Raw genomic sequence first — 15,236 nt, 5'->3', positions numbered from 1 at the left:
GAGATGATATAATCCTATACTTAGAAACCCTAAAGCCTCTACCAAAAGACTCCTAGATCTGATCAACAAATTCAGCAAAGTAGCAGGAAAAAGAAATCAACATACAAAAATCAATAGATTTCGTATACTTCAATAATGATTCCATGAAAAAGGATATCAGGAAAACAATTCCATTCACAGTAGCTTCCAAAATACACACACACACACACACACACACACACACACACACACACACACCCCTCTAGGAATAAATCTAACCAAGGAGGTAAAAAACCTCTACAAGGAAAATTACAGAATGCTGAAAAAAGAAATTGAATAACATACTAGAAGATGTAAAGACCTCCCATGTTCATGGACAGGCAGAATACTGTTAAGATGGCCACATTACCAAAATTAATTTACAGATTCAATGCATTCCCCATCAAAATGCCAATGACATTCTTCACAGAACTAGCAAAAGCAATTCTAAAATGCAGATGAAAGAACAAAAGACCCCAAATTGCCAAAACAATCCTGAGTAAAGAGAGCAATGCTGGAAGCATCACGATACCCAATTTTGAATTTTAATACAGAGCCATAGGAACAAAAACAGCACATCACTGGCATAAAAACAGGTACATAAACCAACAGAGTAGAACAGAAGCAGCAGCAAACCCACATAGATGGTCATTTGATTCTTGACAAAGGCACTAAAAACTTGGAGAAAAGACAGTCTCTTTAAAAACTAGTGCTAGGAAAACTGGATATACTTATGTAGAAGAATGAAACTAGACCCCTATTTCTGACCCTGTAGAAGTCAACTCAAAATGACTTAAAGATCTAGGCCTAAGATCAGAAACTTTATAACTGTTAGAAGAAAACATAGGAAAAACACTTTGCTGCACAGGCAATAGCTTCCTATTCTGATTAGAACTCCTGTAGCTCAGGAAATAATAACAAGAATGAAAAAATGGGAGAGCATCAAATTAAAAAGCTTTAGCACAGCAAAGGAAACAACAGCATGAAGGAACAGCCTATGGAATGGGAGAAAATCTATGCTAGCTACTCTTGTGGCAGAAAATTAATAACCAGAATACATAAGGAATTCAAATCTACCACCAAAAAATAAAAATTAAGAAAGTAAATGGGCAAATGAAGTGAACAGACCCTTCTCAAAAGAAGTACAAATGGTCAACAATTTTCTGAAATAATGTTCCTTTAGCCACCAGAGAAACACAAATCAAAACCACATTAAGATTCCACCTCACTCCACATAGGATGGCAGTAATCAATAATACAAAAAACAATACATGCTGGCTAGGATGCAGGGAAAAAGAAACTCTTATACACTGTTGGTGGCAAAGTAATTTAGTACAGTCAGTACAGAGGTTCCTCACAAAGCTGAGATTAAAACTACCATATGACCAGCTATATCACTCCTTGGTGTTTATCCAAAAGAAAGTCAGCATGCTTTAGGGATAGCATACCCATGTTTATCACAGCACAATTCACAATAGCAAGTTATCAACAGATGAATGGATAAAGTGATATATATATATATATAAACACACAATGGTGTTTTATTCAGCCATAAAGAACAAAATTATGTCATTTGTAGGAAAATGGATAGAACTGGAGAGCATCACGTTAAGTAAAATAAGTCACACTCTAAGATAAGCACTATGTTTTCTCTCATGTGGAAGTTAGTCGGGGGAAAAGGAAAAAAAGGAGTGGGGATAGCACAATAGCAGAAAGGAGAAAGGGTTTAGGAACGGGATCAGAGGATGGAGTGGAGGAAAGGAAGGGGAGATACTCGGGAGTGAAACTGATTAAATTATATCCACATACAAATATGCCACAATTAAACCCAATATTCCATGTAATTAACAGGTGCCAATGTAAAAGTTCACTTGTAATGAATCAAAGAAAACCGCTATTAATGAAACCAAAACAAATATTTCATTTTTTTAATCCACTTATTTTTAAAGGGCATTTTAAATGATATCCCTAAAGATCACACTGTAACCAAATTATTTCAAGAGAGCTAGGATTCTCCCAACAGTGATTCAGTGCAGCAAAACAATCTCATTAGCACTGTAATCATTCTTCAAGAAGCTAACACAGCAAAACTGACTTTCAACTGGTATAAAATTCCTGATTATAATAGAGAAATTTCCTGATAAAAGATTTGTCCACCCTTACAGAAATAGAGCAAGCAATCATGAAATTCATCTGGAAGAATAAGAAACCCAGAATAGCTAAAGCAATCCTTCGCAGGAAAAATGAAGCAGGGGGTATTGCAATACCCGAACTTCAACTTTATTACAAAGCAATAGTAACAAAGACGGCATGGTACTGGTACCAAAATAGACAGGTAGATCAATGGTACAGAATAGAGGACACGGACACAAACCCAAATAAATACAACTTTCTAATACTAGTCAAAGGCGCCAAAAATATGCAATGGAGAAAAGATAGCCTCTTCAACAAATGGTGCTGGGAGAATTGGAAATCTATGTGCAACAGAATGAAACTAAACCCATATCTCTCATCCTGCACAAAACTCAACTCAAAATGGATTAAGGACCTCAGAATCAGACCAGAGACCCTGCAGATTATAGAAGAAAAAGTAGGTCCAGATCTTCAACATGTCGGCCTAGGACCAGACTTCCTCAACAGGACTCCCATAGCACAAGAAATAAAAGCAAGAATCAATAACTGGGATAGATTCAAACTAAAAAGCTTTCTCTCAGCAAAGGAAACTATCAGTAATGTGAAGAAAGAGCCTACAGAGTGGGAGAATATCTTTGCCAATCATACTTCAGATAGAGCACTAATCTCCAGAATCTATAAAGAACTCAAAAAACTCTACACCAACAACACAAATAATCCAATCGACAAATGGACTAAGGAAATGAACAGACACTTCACAGAAGAAGATGTACAAGCAATCAATAAACATATGAAAAAATGTTCAACATCTCTAGTAATAAGAGAAATGCAAATCAAAACCACCCTAAGATTCCATCTCACCCCAATTAGAATGGCGATTATCAAAAATACAAGCAACAGGTGTTGGCGAGGATGTGGGGAGAAAGGTACACTCATACATTGCTGGTGGGGCTGCAAATTAGTGCAGCCACTCTGGAAAGCAGTGTGGAGATTCCTTAGAAAACTTGGAATGGACCCTCCATTTGACCCAGCTATCCCACTCCTTGGCCTATACCCAAAGGACTTAAAATCAGCATACTACAGAGATACAGCCACATCAATGTTCATAGCTGCTCAATTCACAATAGCCAGACTGTGGAACCAACCTAGATGCCCTTCAATTGATGAGTGGATAAAGAAACCGTGGTATATATACACAACGAAATATTACTCAGCCATAAAGAATGACAAAATTATGGCATTTGCAGGCAAATGGATGAAATTGGAGAATATCATGCTAAGTGAGATAAGCCAATCTCAAAAAGCCAAAGGACGAATGATATCGCTAATAAGTGGAGGATGACACATATTGGGGGGGAGGGAAGGGTTAGTGTTAGGGTTAGAGTTAGGGTTAGGGAGGGGGGCAAGTATGGAGGAAGGAAGGACTGTATAGAGGGTAAAGAGGGGTGGGAGGGGTGGGGGGAAGGGAAAAAATAACAGAATGAATCAAACAACATTACTCTATGTAAATTTATGATTACACAATTGGTATGCCTTTACGCCATGTACAGAGAAACAACATGTATCCCATTTGTTTACAATAAAAAAAATAAAAAAGTATGAGGTTTATGAAAAATAAACTTAAAAAAAATAAAAATATTTCCAAAAACTAAAAAAAAAAAACAAAAAAACAAAACAAAAAAAACAAACAGTTTATTTGAATCAGAATCAAACCAAGTATCCCATTTGTTTACAATTAAAAAAAAAAAAAAAAAGATTTGTCCACATTACTTCTAAACAGCATTCACAGCAACATGAGGACTATCTCAATGTCTCCTCTTCACAATGCTGCTCAAAAGCTTAAAGGATTTTCCATTTTGAAAAGCGCATGCAGAAGACAATCTTTAGTCACTTCTGAATATCAAATTCAGTTGAATGCTTCAAAGCAACAGAGATGATGTGGAGTCTAAGCACACTAATGTTTGTACTTTCTGAATCAAAAAAAAAAAATCAAATGTCAAGTCCAATCTTCAATGATTTGGTTTTTAAATACTTCATGAAATAGAGTTTGAAAATATATTTTATAACTATAAATAACTGTTCCAATTCAAAGTTCTCTTCAAATTTTTCTTCAAAAAGAACATCTGCTACAACCCAGAATTTGAATTTTGTCTTTTTAATAAAACAATTTCTAAGAATAGACTAAATCAGAAGTGAAGGTGGCATATTGTTACAAACACAAACAGAGTCAGCAAGGGAAGAAAAGTTTAAGAACCATTTCTTTTTGGTCTATGAAATGACTTCTCAACATCATATAATATTATCCTGAAAGCTTTTTCAAGCTAGACACATTCTCATCTGAGCCCTGAAAGATCTTAGGATATATCAGAATAAATTCAAGGTGAAGAGCAAGAAGAGGAAGTAGTTAATGTTGCTTGAAAAGTGCCCACTCTACCCGCAACTCTAGTGAGGGCAGTGAGAACCACTACCCTACATATTATTTTTTGATTCCTTTTCATCTCAGCACTTCAATAATTATGATTACACCAGTTATCTCCCTGTTAGGAGTCATTTTACCCAATCTAACTCTATGGGTTTCTCAGGTTCCCACTATGATGCCTATAGAGAGATTCCCTGTAATCCCAATAATTCTAAGATTCACTTTTACCTATTCCACACATTCCCCAACTCAGGTCCACTCCCTCCAACTACCAATACCTATGAATGATGTCACCTTTAAGGAGGAGGAAAAAGAAATCATCTTTCACTCTAAACTACACTGGTGTTTTGAAGGTCTCAGAAACCCTTCTAGTCTTTAGTATTCTCCTAGGGCACCGGTTCTCAAACTGCAACAGGTTAAAAATTACCTGGAGGATCACTGAAATGCAGATCACTGGGCCTCATTCTTTACCCGCTTCCCCCATTCCCTAAAGAGATTTTGATTTAGCTAGTCTAGACTGGGGCCAAAAAAAGTGATGTTGATGCTGCTTGTCTGGGGACCACAATGATATAGAGGAATCTATGGGGTCAGAGCTCACTAGAAAAAATGACTCTGAAAATCAGTGAGAGAGGCAGCAAATGTGGACAGTTACAAGTGGATTGAGGGGCAGGTTCATGCCTCAGTCCTAAATAATGCTATCCCCTGCCAGATGCTCGTTCATTCAGTCAACATAACCACTACTGAGTACCTTCCGTGTGCTCAGGAGAGGAACAGGGCTCCTATCTTTCTGAACTTGATACTCTAATAGGGAAAACTGTGTATAAAATAAATGGAATAGAGCTGTATTCATTTCTGTGAGGGAAAAGAAGAAGTGAACCGATCTCAAAGGGAAGGAAGAGGAGCCAGGTACATCCTAACTGAGGAGGTGAGAACTGAAAGATGAGGAGTTTCCATGTGAAAACCCAGCAGAAAACTTCCTAGGCAAAGGGAATAACAAAGGGAAAGATCCCAAGACTGAAAAATATGTTGAAATCCTAGAAAATATCTGACTGAGGGACATGGTAAGTAAGGGAACTAGTATTATAACATGGGATAAAATGGGTATGCAGTGGCCAAACCATGCAAGATCTTCAAAGTCATGGTAAGAATTCTCAACTGGATCACCAACTGGGTACATTAACCTTCAAGATACATTCCTTAGAGGTGAATATGAAAAAAATAATTGAGAAGGAAGTTCACCTCTGTAAGGCCTCCTGGGGAGAAAGAAACTGCCAGGAATGTATGTGATGTATCTTCGGAATACACATTCCTGGTTTCTATAACTTGTCTTTAATTTTCATGTGAAGCTATTCACAGTACAGGTGTAATGTTCTTAAGATTATGATGTTAGGATCAATTTTAGTATCCCCAATCTCATGTTATATTCTCTCCATTATTTTTACTTTTTTCCCCCTCCCAGTAAAGAGGCGAAATTAATGTAAGTAACCTCCTGCCCTCTACTCACACATGGGAGAGGAGGCTCCCTCAATTTCTGCAGAAAAAGTCCCAACTTGCAATCAATAGACCTGGCATCAAACTGAAAGAAGAACAAAAACCTAATTCTGGATTTCAAGGAGTTCATAATCTATGACATGTTATAATAAAATAAACTAACATAACTAGTTTGCTAAGTAAAGTATGCTCACTGCTTTAAACATTAAATATTACCCTAAAACTGAAAGCATTCACCAATTCATAACTTTTACCTACCACTTTAAATAAAGTATCATGAATCCCTCAGGGGGAAAAAGGAAAAGTCATTTGAAATTTTAAGTAGAAAAGGAGATATGATTTCAAGAAGTTCACTGTGTGTGGAGAACAGAATTGGTGAAGCATAAAATTGGCCTTTGGAAGAGCATTTAATAAGCTAGTCCAATGGTTCCAGGTGAGAGACGGTGGTGACATGAATTATGAGATGGCAAAGTAGCTGCAGAGGGAGGTAGACAGATCTGCATTAGCATCACAGGGCAGGTTGACTAGCTGGCTATTAACAGTGACGCAAAAGAAGCCAAGAGAAGGAAAGGCATTAAAAATGACTGCTAGTCGCTGGGTGCAGTGGTGCACACCTACAATCCTGCGACTTGGCAGGCTGAGGCAGGAGCATCTCGAGTTCAAAGCCAGCCTCAGCAAATTAGCAAGGCCCTAAGCAACTCAGTGAGACCCTGTCTCTAATAAAATATTTTTAAAAAGAAAAAGGGCTGGGGATGTGGCTCAGTGGTTAAGTGCCCCTGGGTTCAATCCCTAGTACCAAAAAAAAAAAAAAAAAAAATGACTGTTAACCCTTTTTTCTCAACCTCCTCCTAGTTTCAAGCTGCAAGGTGTAAGGAAAGGAGACAATAAAGGAACAGAGTGCTGAGCGGAGGAGGGGCGGAGGAGACAGAGTGGCAGTGGCCAGGAGGAAGGAGAGTAACACTGAGGAGGGCGCCAGAGTGATGGCAGCCTGTTATACGAAGGGGGTAAATTAACTGATAAAACACATCAGTAAATACATCAGGAAAAACTGGAGCCAGATTTCTCTGGATTTACAAACATGGCAAGGGGGAAGGCCAGAAAGAATCCTAAAGTATCAGATTAAAATTAGAGGCATCAGTACCAGTAGTCACAGGAGTATTATAACGTACTGAATAAAAGCAGCAGTCCAGGAGTTCACAATGATACAGATACATACACACACACACACACACACACACACACGTGGGAGAAGGGGCAGTGGTGCCTCCAAACAGAACACCAACCAATGCCCAAGGCCTGTTTTCATACAGTTCATGAGGGGTACAAAAAGTGGTTTTTACATCTTTTAAGAGTTACTAAATACAAAACAAACAAAAAGAACGTGCATTAGGGATTGCACGTGAGAAAAAAAAAAAAAAAACTCATAACGTTTATTATCTGGTCTGTTATACCAATCCCTGGTGTAAAAAAAATGATACAAATGAATGTCTATCATATGGCAACTATCACAAAGGCAGCTGGGCAGTTAGGAGTAACCAAAGGAATGCTATGGAGGCATAATAAGGAAATTCTAGATAGACCCAAACTGAGCCTCATCCTACAAATAAAAACTATGCACTTCTTATGAAATACACATAGTCTAAAGAACTGCTTCAGACTGCAGAGACTACAGAGCTAGGAAAACAAAATGCAACACATGATCCTGAATAGGATCCTGGAGCAGAAAAGTGAAAGGAGACACTGTTGGGACAATTGGCAAAATCTCAATGAAAAGTTAATGATTCAGACGGATGTTAAGAAGAAAGCACAAGAAGCACAAGATGAAAGAATCGAGCTCAATGCCTCAGATGAAGAAAGGAAGGGCTAGAAGTATGAACTTTTGGTGGGAACAATTGGAAAAACTTGGCCAAGAAAAGAAACCATACTGAACATAAAGATGAAACGCTAATGTAAACCCCTTAAACTGTAGTTTGAGGAAAATCACTACATACCCCAACTACTTCTGATAATTTCCCTATGATTATTAATACATAATTAGTTGTGGATTTTAAAAAAAAAAAAAGTTTAAACATGTGGCTGCTGAAATATGTGTCTGTATGTGTGTGAGAAAGAGAGAGAGAGAATTCCTAACAATATTCAAGGATCAGCATTTTTAGCCCTTGATCTTCAAGATTACATAGGTGATATAAGAAATGAAAAGAAATCATAAACATCCACAAGTTTTAGCAACATGAAAGTCATTGGAGACCTCGGTGAGATCAAGTTCAGAAGCATTTAAGACAGCTGCCAAACAGGACTGAAGAGGAAGTGCTGACCAGAAAGAAACAATACTACGTTTCAGACACTAATGCAGTATGTTTGTGAAGATATGCTTCGCTGGGGGATTTTTTGTTTGTTTGTTTGTTTGTTTTTGTTTTAAAGGGCAGGGGATGGGGCACATATTGAAGAATACTTGAATCCTGATCACAACGATCCAGTGGAGAAGGAAAGATTGAAGACTTAGGAGAACAAAAATAGCCATGTAAGTGAGGTTCCCAGGGAGGAATTATGAAGATAATTTGGAGAAACATGAAGAAGTTTGTCCCTGACAGGAGCAAGGACAGCTCATCAATTGTACTAGGGGGTAAAGAATTAGAGAAATGTACACACAAACAGGTCAACAGGTATGGAGAAGGAATAATTTCCACCAAATGTTTCTCTGGGCTGTAGAGGACAATTCATTGAGGACATAGGATGAAATGTAGGATTAAGTTTCAGAAAGAAAGGTAGGAAACTGCCACAGAGAAGAAGCTGACAAGAGCAGTACGGGTAAGAGTGCCACATAATATTCAAAGTCAGATGAGACTGGTAACCAAAGAGAATATTTAAATAAATCATATGAAAAAGGCTTGCATTTGTTCAGTAGACTATTAAATTGATACAACCATGTGAACACATCTTCGTACATAATTGTCCTTTATACCAAGTTGTTATATAACCATGTGCACAAAAGAGCAGACGACTAATCAAAACATAAAAACTCATGGACCACAGATGCCTGAACATTAAAATTAGCTTATCTGAACCACATATGATAAAATCATTTAGCACAAGATCTGAGCAAGGGTGCTAACAAGAAAAATCAGGAAACTAATATAACACTAAAAATATGACAAACCAGACCCTGTGCCCTGCTGCCACAGTTTCCCACTATTTGCTCCAAATAGTTTTTAAAATAATGTCCTAGTTCTACAAAGTCCTACCGGAATTTCCTCATGGCCCCAGGTTTTCCGGCTCCTATTTTTAAAATTCCGCTTCAGGAAAAAAAAAAAAAATCAAGCTATTGGTGTTACCAACTATTATTCTGAGATTTCTGTTTCCTTCCCATTAAATTAAATTTACTCTTACTCTGGCACATGTCTTCAAACTTGGCATTTAAAAATATATCCCCAAAAGATGCTCCATCTTACCGATATTGCTGTTATCCTAAGAGAATCAACGGTGGAATGTCTGAATAAGTACCATAAAACAGGTCCAACTTCTCCTGTAATAAAGCCCTGCGCCTGAGCTGAAAAAGTCGTGCAGACATTCTCAATAATCTTTGCAGCCATGTGATTCACAACACGTTCTTCCTGGAGAGAGCAAACAAGGAGAATTTCAGAGACTATTATTTAGGATTAGAAATACATGCATGTCATTTCTTCATACAAATCTCTGCCCAATAATATCATCTTTGAAAAACAAAGGTAAAACCAAAAACTGTTAACACTGACAAATTCAGTAAAGTTACAGGATATAAAAATAAACTTATGAAAATCAGTAGCTTTTTTCTTTGCTGAGTAGTACTGGGGGTTGAACCTAGAGTCTTGTACATGCTAGACATGCATTCTACCACTGAGTTACACCTCCCAGCCCCAATTAGTGTTATTTCTATACATTTGAAACTATCTGAAAAATAAATAATCTCATTTACAATGCATCAAAAAATATACTTATGAGTAAATGTAACCAAGAAAGTGAAAGATCTGTAATTGAAAACTATAAAACGTTGATTAAAAAAAATTGAAGATGACACAAATAAATGGAAAGATATTCTGTGTTCGTGGAATGGAAGAATATTGTTTAAATGTCCGAGCTACCCAACGAGAGCCACAAATTTAATAAAATTCCTATCAAAATTTCAATGTCATTTTTCAAATAGAAAAAAGTCCTCAAATTCTTATGTAACCATAAAAGACCCCAAATAGCTGAATAAATTCTGATCAAAAAGAACAAAGCGAGAGGTTTCAGACTACCAGATCTCTAAATGTATTACAAAACTATAGTAGTTACCACAGGGTAAAAACAGGTCTACTGATCAACAGATAACAATAGAAAGTCCAGAAATAAACCTACACATTCACTGACAATTGATTTTTGACAAAAGTGCCAACAACATACAATGGGGAAAGAACGGTGTCTTTTCAGTAAATGGTAAAGGGAAAACTGGATATATACATAAAGAATAAAAGTAGACCCTTATCCCTGATATAGAGAAATCAACTCAGCATGGAGTAAAGACTTAAATGTAAGACTCGAAATTATAAAACTACTGGGAAAAAAAAAAAAAACAGGAAAATTTCCAATGACACTGGTCAAAGAAGATATTTTTGGATATGATCCCATAAGCACAGTCAATGAAAAATAGGATAAGGGGATCACATTAAATAAAAAATCTTCTGCACAGCAAAGACAGCAATGCAGTGAAGATACAACCCAGAGATTGGGAGAAAATTATAAAACATACATTGGATACGAGGCTTATATCAACCACACATAAGGAATTCAGACCACCCAACAAGAAAACAAATAACCCTATTGAAAACATGGGCAAAGAACTGGAATAGATCTTTCTCAGAAAGAAAAAAACACACACACAAATGGCCAATAGATAAATGAAAAAGTGCTCAAAAGTACTCATTATTAGAAAATTGTAAATTAAAACCACAATGAGATATGATCTCATATCTGCTAAAACTGGCTACTAGCAAAAAGATAAAAACAACACCTGTTGCGAGGATGTGGAAAAGGGAACCCTCAGATTGTCAAAAGCAATGTAAATTAGGTTAGCCATTTGGGGAAACACTATGGAGGTTCCTCAAAAAATCAGAAGAACTACCTATGATCTGGAAATCTCACTACTGAGTATACAAGCAAAGGAACTGAGGGCAGTACACCAACCAGATGTCTTCTCTCCCATGTTCACTGCAGCATTATTCACAAAAGCCAAGACATGGATAACACTACCAACCACCTTTCACATTCACCAGACACTCTGCTCAACAAAAGAACACACCTTTCCCAGATCACATGAAATATTACCAGATCAGGCCACGTTCTGGGCCATAAAAAACATTCAGCTAACTCTGGACTCGGAAATGACTTTGAGATGAATGACAAACTCAAATGAAGAAAAGCACTTTAAAACACACGACTTCTACAAGAAATCATAAGAATACCCTGTTTTGAGCAGGCAAAGCTTTTGAGGACAAAAAGGCACTAAGAATAAAAAAATTATTAAACTTCAACAAAATCTTTAATTTTTGCTCATAATGATAACATTGAGCCTCACCGTTTCTTGGACTGGGAAAACATTTACAAAACATTCATTTTAAATATCTGAGTATATTATTTCATGGTATATTTTAATTTAAAATATTGAATAGAGAATTATATGAACATAATCCCACATTTGTTTAAAATATACACAAGTAAAGGAAGGGCACAGAAAAATAACTCTGTTAATGGCAATTCTAACAGGAGTAGGTCACAGGGAAAGGAGTCCACCAAAGCTACTTCAGACATATTTTACTCTGTATGGATTGTTACTACTTTAACATGATATCTTTTTTCATGTAAAAACATAAAGAGAAATATTCAGTGATATCTAAATCCAAGCCTCAGCTTGCATTCTACCAGCTCTATGTGTGTGGCATATTCACCTGTGCCTTTGTTCCCCCATCTATAAAATCAAAACGGGGAGGTTTGATAAGGCAATCAGATGGCACATGCAAACCCTTTTAATAATCCAGATCATGGAGAGCAGTAAGTTCTCTGTAAGTGTTAGCTTTTCTTCCTATTATTATCAATGGCACACATTGCCAGAACAGGAAGTTTAAACATGCTGTGATTTTCTTGAACTTCTGGCACATTTCAAGAGCCTCTGTTCCTTTATTCACCATGCTTAGGGGAGAAATAAAATATGTCACCTGTTTAGCAAAGTTGGGGGGGAAAAAAAAAAAAGGACAGGATGTGCCTCAGTGCTCAGTTTACCTCTCCCCGCTGGTGGCAGACCCACTCACACTTGAGGACAGGTACTTCACTAGAATACTGCTCTAACCGGGAGGTACGAAGCTGCCCTCATGTGGCGGTTTAATATAAGGAAGTCTGTTTGCCCTCAGAAAGAAACTATGTCCTCTTTACATCACATGTGAAGATGACATTTTGTTCTGGATATTTTGTTTTTTTCTTTTGCTCCTTTTTCACATAAGGTTCTAAAACCTTCTGCCCAAATATGGGGAGGAAAGGCGCTATTTATGGAGGACTTCACATATACTTTATATCACAATTGTCAGTCAATTCCTAGAGGATTCATTCCTAGCCCTAGAAACCGAAACTATTTTAGCACCCAGGTTGGAAAGAGGTCCCGAGTCATCTCAGTGCTCTATAAACTCGGAGGCTGTCAGGCCAATTTAACGTGTGACTGCCTGAAATAAGCTGTCCTAGTCCCTCTGGGATCCCCTGTGGGACGTCACACAAGCAGTAAGACTAGTGCTATTTTCTGCTCATTAACTCTTTGGAAGGGACAACTAGACTAAACTATCATTTAATCAAAGACCTCTTTTCATCATGTCATGAGAATAAAAGCTATGATTATTAGAAAAATAGTAGGGTTACTAATGAACTGCTGTACTGTTTCATGGTGTTAAGTAGATATAATGTATTGTATGCAATCTTAACAAAAAAGAAAGCTTTGCTGCTGGTTTTAATTACATGCCTACTTTTCCAATAAAGAGAACCAAAATTAACATCTAAAATATTGACATTATTTTCACTTTCGTAGACCTAGTAAAATTATGATCTTTCCTCTAAAGGTTTCAAGGTACCTGGAGTTATTTTACATAGTTTATTACAGCTTTAGTAACTCTCTGAACCTTAAAGAACATAAGAATTTTTCATTTCTTGCAATACAGTGGGCAAGAAACCTGGATGACCCTAACTCTCTGAAAGCAACAAAAAATGATAGGTATAATAACGTTTCTTAAAAACATCTGTAAACTAGGACCAAATTCTTAAACCAGTGATTGTCTAGTGCCCAGAGTACTCAACCTGGCATTTGTTCCAAAAGTATTTCTCTCACAAGGTGAACAAGAGGAGCGAGGGCAAAGCTGAGGTCCGTCACGGGTAGGAAGTACAATGAAGACTCCCGACCCAGGTAGTCAACAGCGGCCACAACCAAGTGCAACAGATGTGAACGAGAAGGAACTCCCAGAAGACACACACTGCCCCAGCTACTCAGAGGATTTCAAGTTTGAGGTCCGCCTGGGCAACTTAGCAATACTGTTTCAAAATTTAAAATTTTTTAAAGGACTGGGGGGTTGTATTTCAGTGGTAGAGTACTTGCCTAGCGTGTACAATTCAATCCTCAGTAATGAAAAGAAAAAAGAAAAAAAAGAAATTGCTCTCCTATGTCCCTGACTCCCTGTTGAAATAAGTTGGGGGTTGAGGGCAAACTCACAAGAAACTAAACACACAGTCGGCCCTCACTTGATTTGCAGAGTATCAACTTCGGAACAGTCATGGTTGCTCTGACACTGACTTCTTAGCAGCAGTAACTGTGGCCAGAAGACAATGAAATTCTATCCTTAATTGCTAACTGAAAATTATCAGCCTACAATGGTATTCACAGAAAATTACATTTCAAAAGAGTAACAGAAAAAATAAAAGGAATTTCTAAACATCAAAAGACATGAAGTAAAATACAAAACCAATGGAACAAATAATATAAGATGGCACTATAAACACAATTATGCCAACAATTAAAATAAATGTAAATTGAATACAATAGTTAAGAAAAATAACTATAAAATAATCTTTAATGAACAAAAATAAGAGATACCTAAAAGTCAAAGGATGAAAAAGGGAGATTGGAAAAAGATGTACCCATTATATAGAACCCAAAAAAGGCAATATAGCTATTATTAATGCCAGACAAAACAGGCAAAAAGCACTACTAGATATTTTTTAAGGTCACACCACAATGATAAAAATTACAATAAATCAAGGGGGGAACCTAAATTTTCTATATGTGTAACAACTAACACTCAAGATGCATAAAAGTGAAACAAGATAAAATTGCAGCCCTACTATAATGGTTAATCTGAATTGTCAACTTGAATAGATTAAGAGTTGTTTAAGATGTTTCTGGCTGTCTCATTGAGGGCATTTCTAGGAATGTCTGGCTTATGGGACTATGAACTGAAACGGAGACCCACCCTAAATATGGGCAGTCCAATAGGTTGGAGGCCTGGATGGAACGGAAAGCTGGAAGGACAAAGCAACAACAGACACAAGCTCAAGTCTTGAACAGGTTCTTGAATGCTGCCGCAATTGCCCAAGAGCATCAGACTCCAGCTTCTTCACTCTTCCAAAGCAGACCCTGCCCAGTGACTCTCCAGGGAGTTTCCAGGCCTTCAGTTCCAGAATGAGGAGGCATCATTTTTCCCTCTTGTTCTGAGACTGCAGCTTCTTAAACTGAGCAGCTACTGGGTTCCTCCAGCTCTCCAGATGGCAGACGACCATTGTGAGATTACCCACCTTCTGGTCATGTAAGTTAATCTAACAATTCTTCTTTTTATAATCACATACATATCATTTTATATATATAATCACATATATATCATATTTTTATATACCAAAAGGAAAAATTTAAACACACATCTTAGTATCTGATAAAGCAGACCAAAAAAAAAAAAAAAAAAAAAAGAAGAAGAAAAAAGAAACATCAGGATAGTAGATTTAGATTTATCTTCTATTTAATCAGGTTAACAAGCTTGACCTAATAAGAAAAAACTACATCACACAACTATGAGAGAATTCAAAAAGAAATCTCAATAAATTCCAAAAGACTGGAAGCATGCATGCACTATTCTCTAAC

The 15,236-nt window shown here is 37.0% G+C and overlaps 1 protein-coding gene across 8 annotated transcripts in view; it reads right to left on the bottom strand.

The window, feature by feature from the left end:
- ULK4 (unc-51 like kinase 4) overlaps window positions 1–15,236 on the bottom strand; it is a 633,437-nt gene that overhangs the window by 525,475 nt on the left and 92,726 nt on the right. For all 8 annotated transcript variants that reach the window (XM_079114122.1, XM_079114115.1, XM_079114118.1 and 5 more), the window contains one exon: window positions 9,511–9,672. In XM_079114122.1, coding sequence (XP_078970248.1) covers window positions 9,511–9,672 — 162 coding nt within the window. The remainder of the gene's footprint in view (window positions 1–9,510; window positions 9,673–15,236) is intronic.

This window comes from Sciurus vulgaris (assembly GCF_902686455.1).
Source record: "Sciurus vulgaris genome assembly, chromosome: 16".
NCBI classification, from domain to species: Eukaryota; Metazoa; Chordata; class Mammalia; order Rodentia; family Sciuridae; genus Sciurus; species Sciurus vulgaris.
Note: the sequence above shows the minus strand (reverse complement) of the source record. Positions and strands in the feature narration are given on the sequence as shown.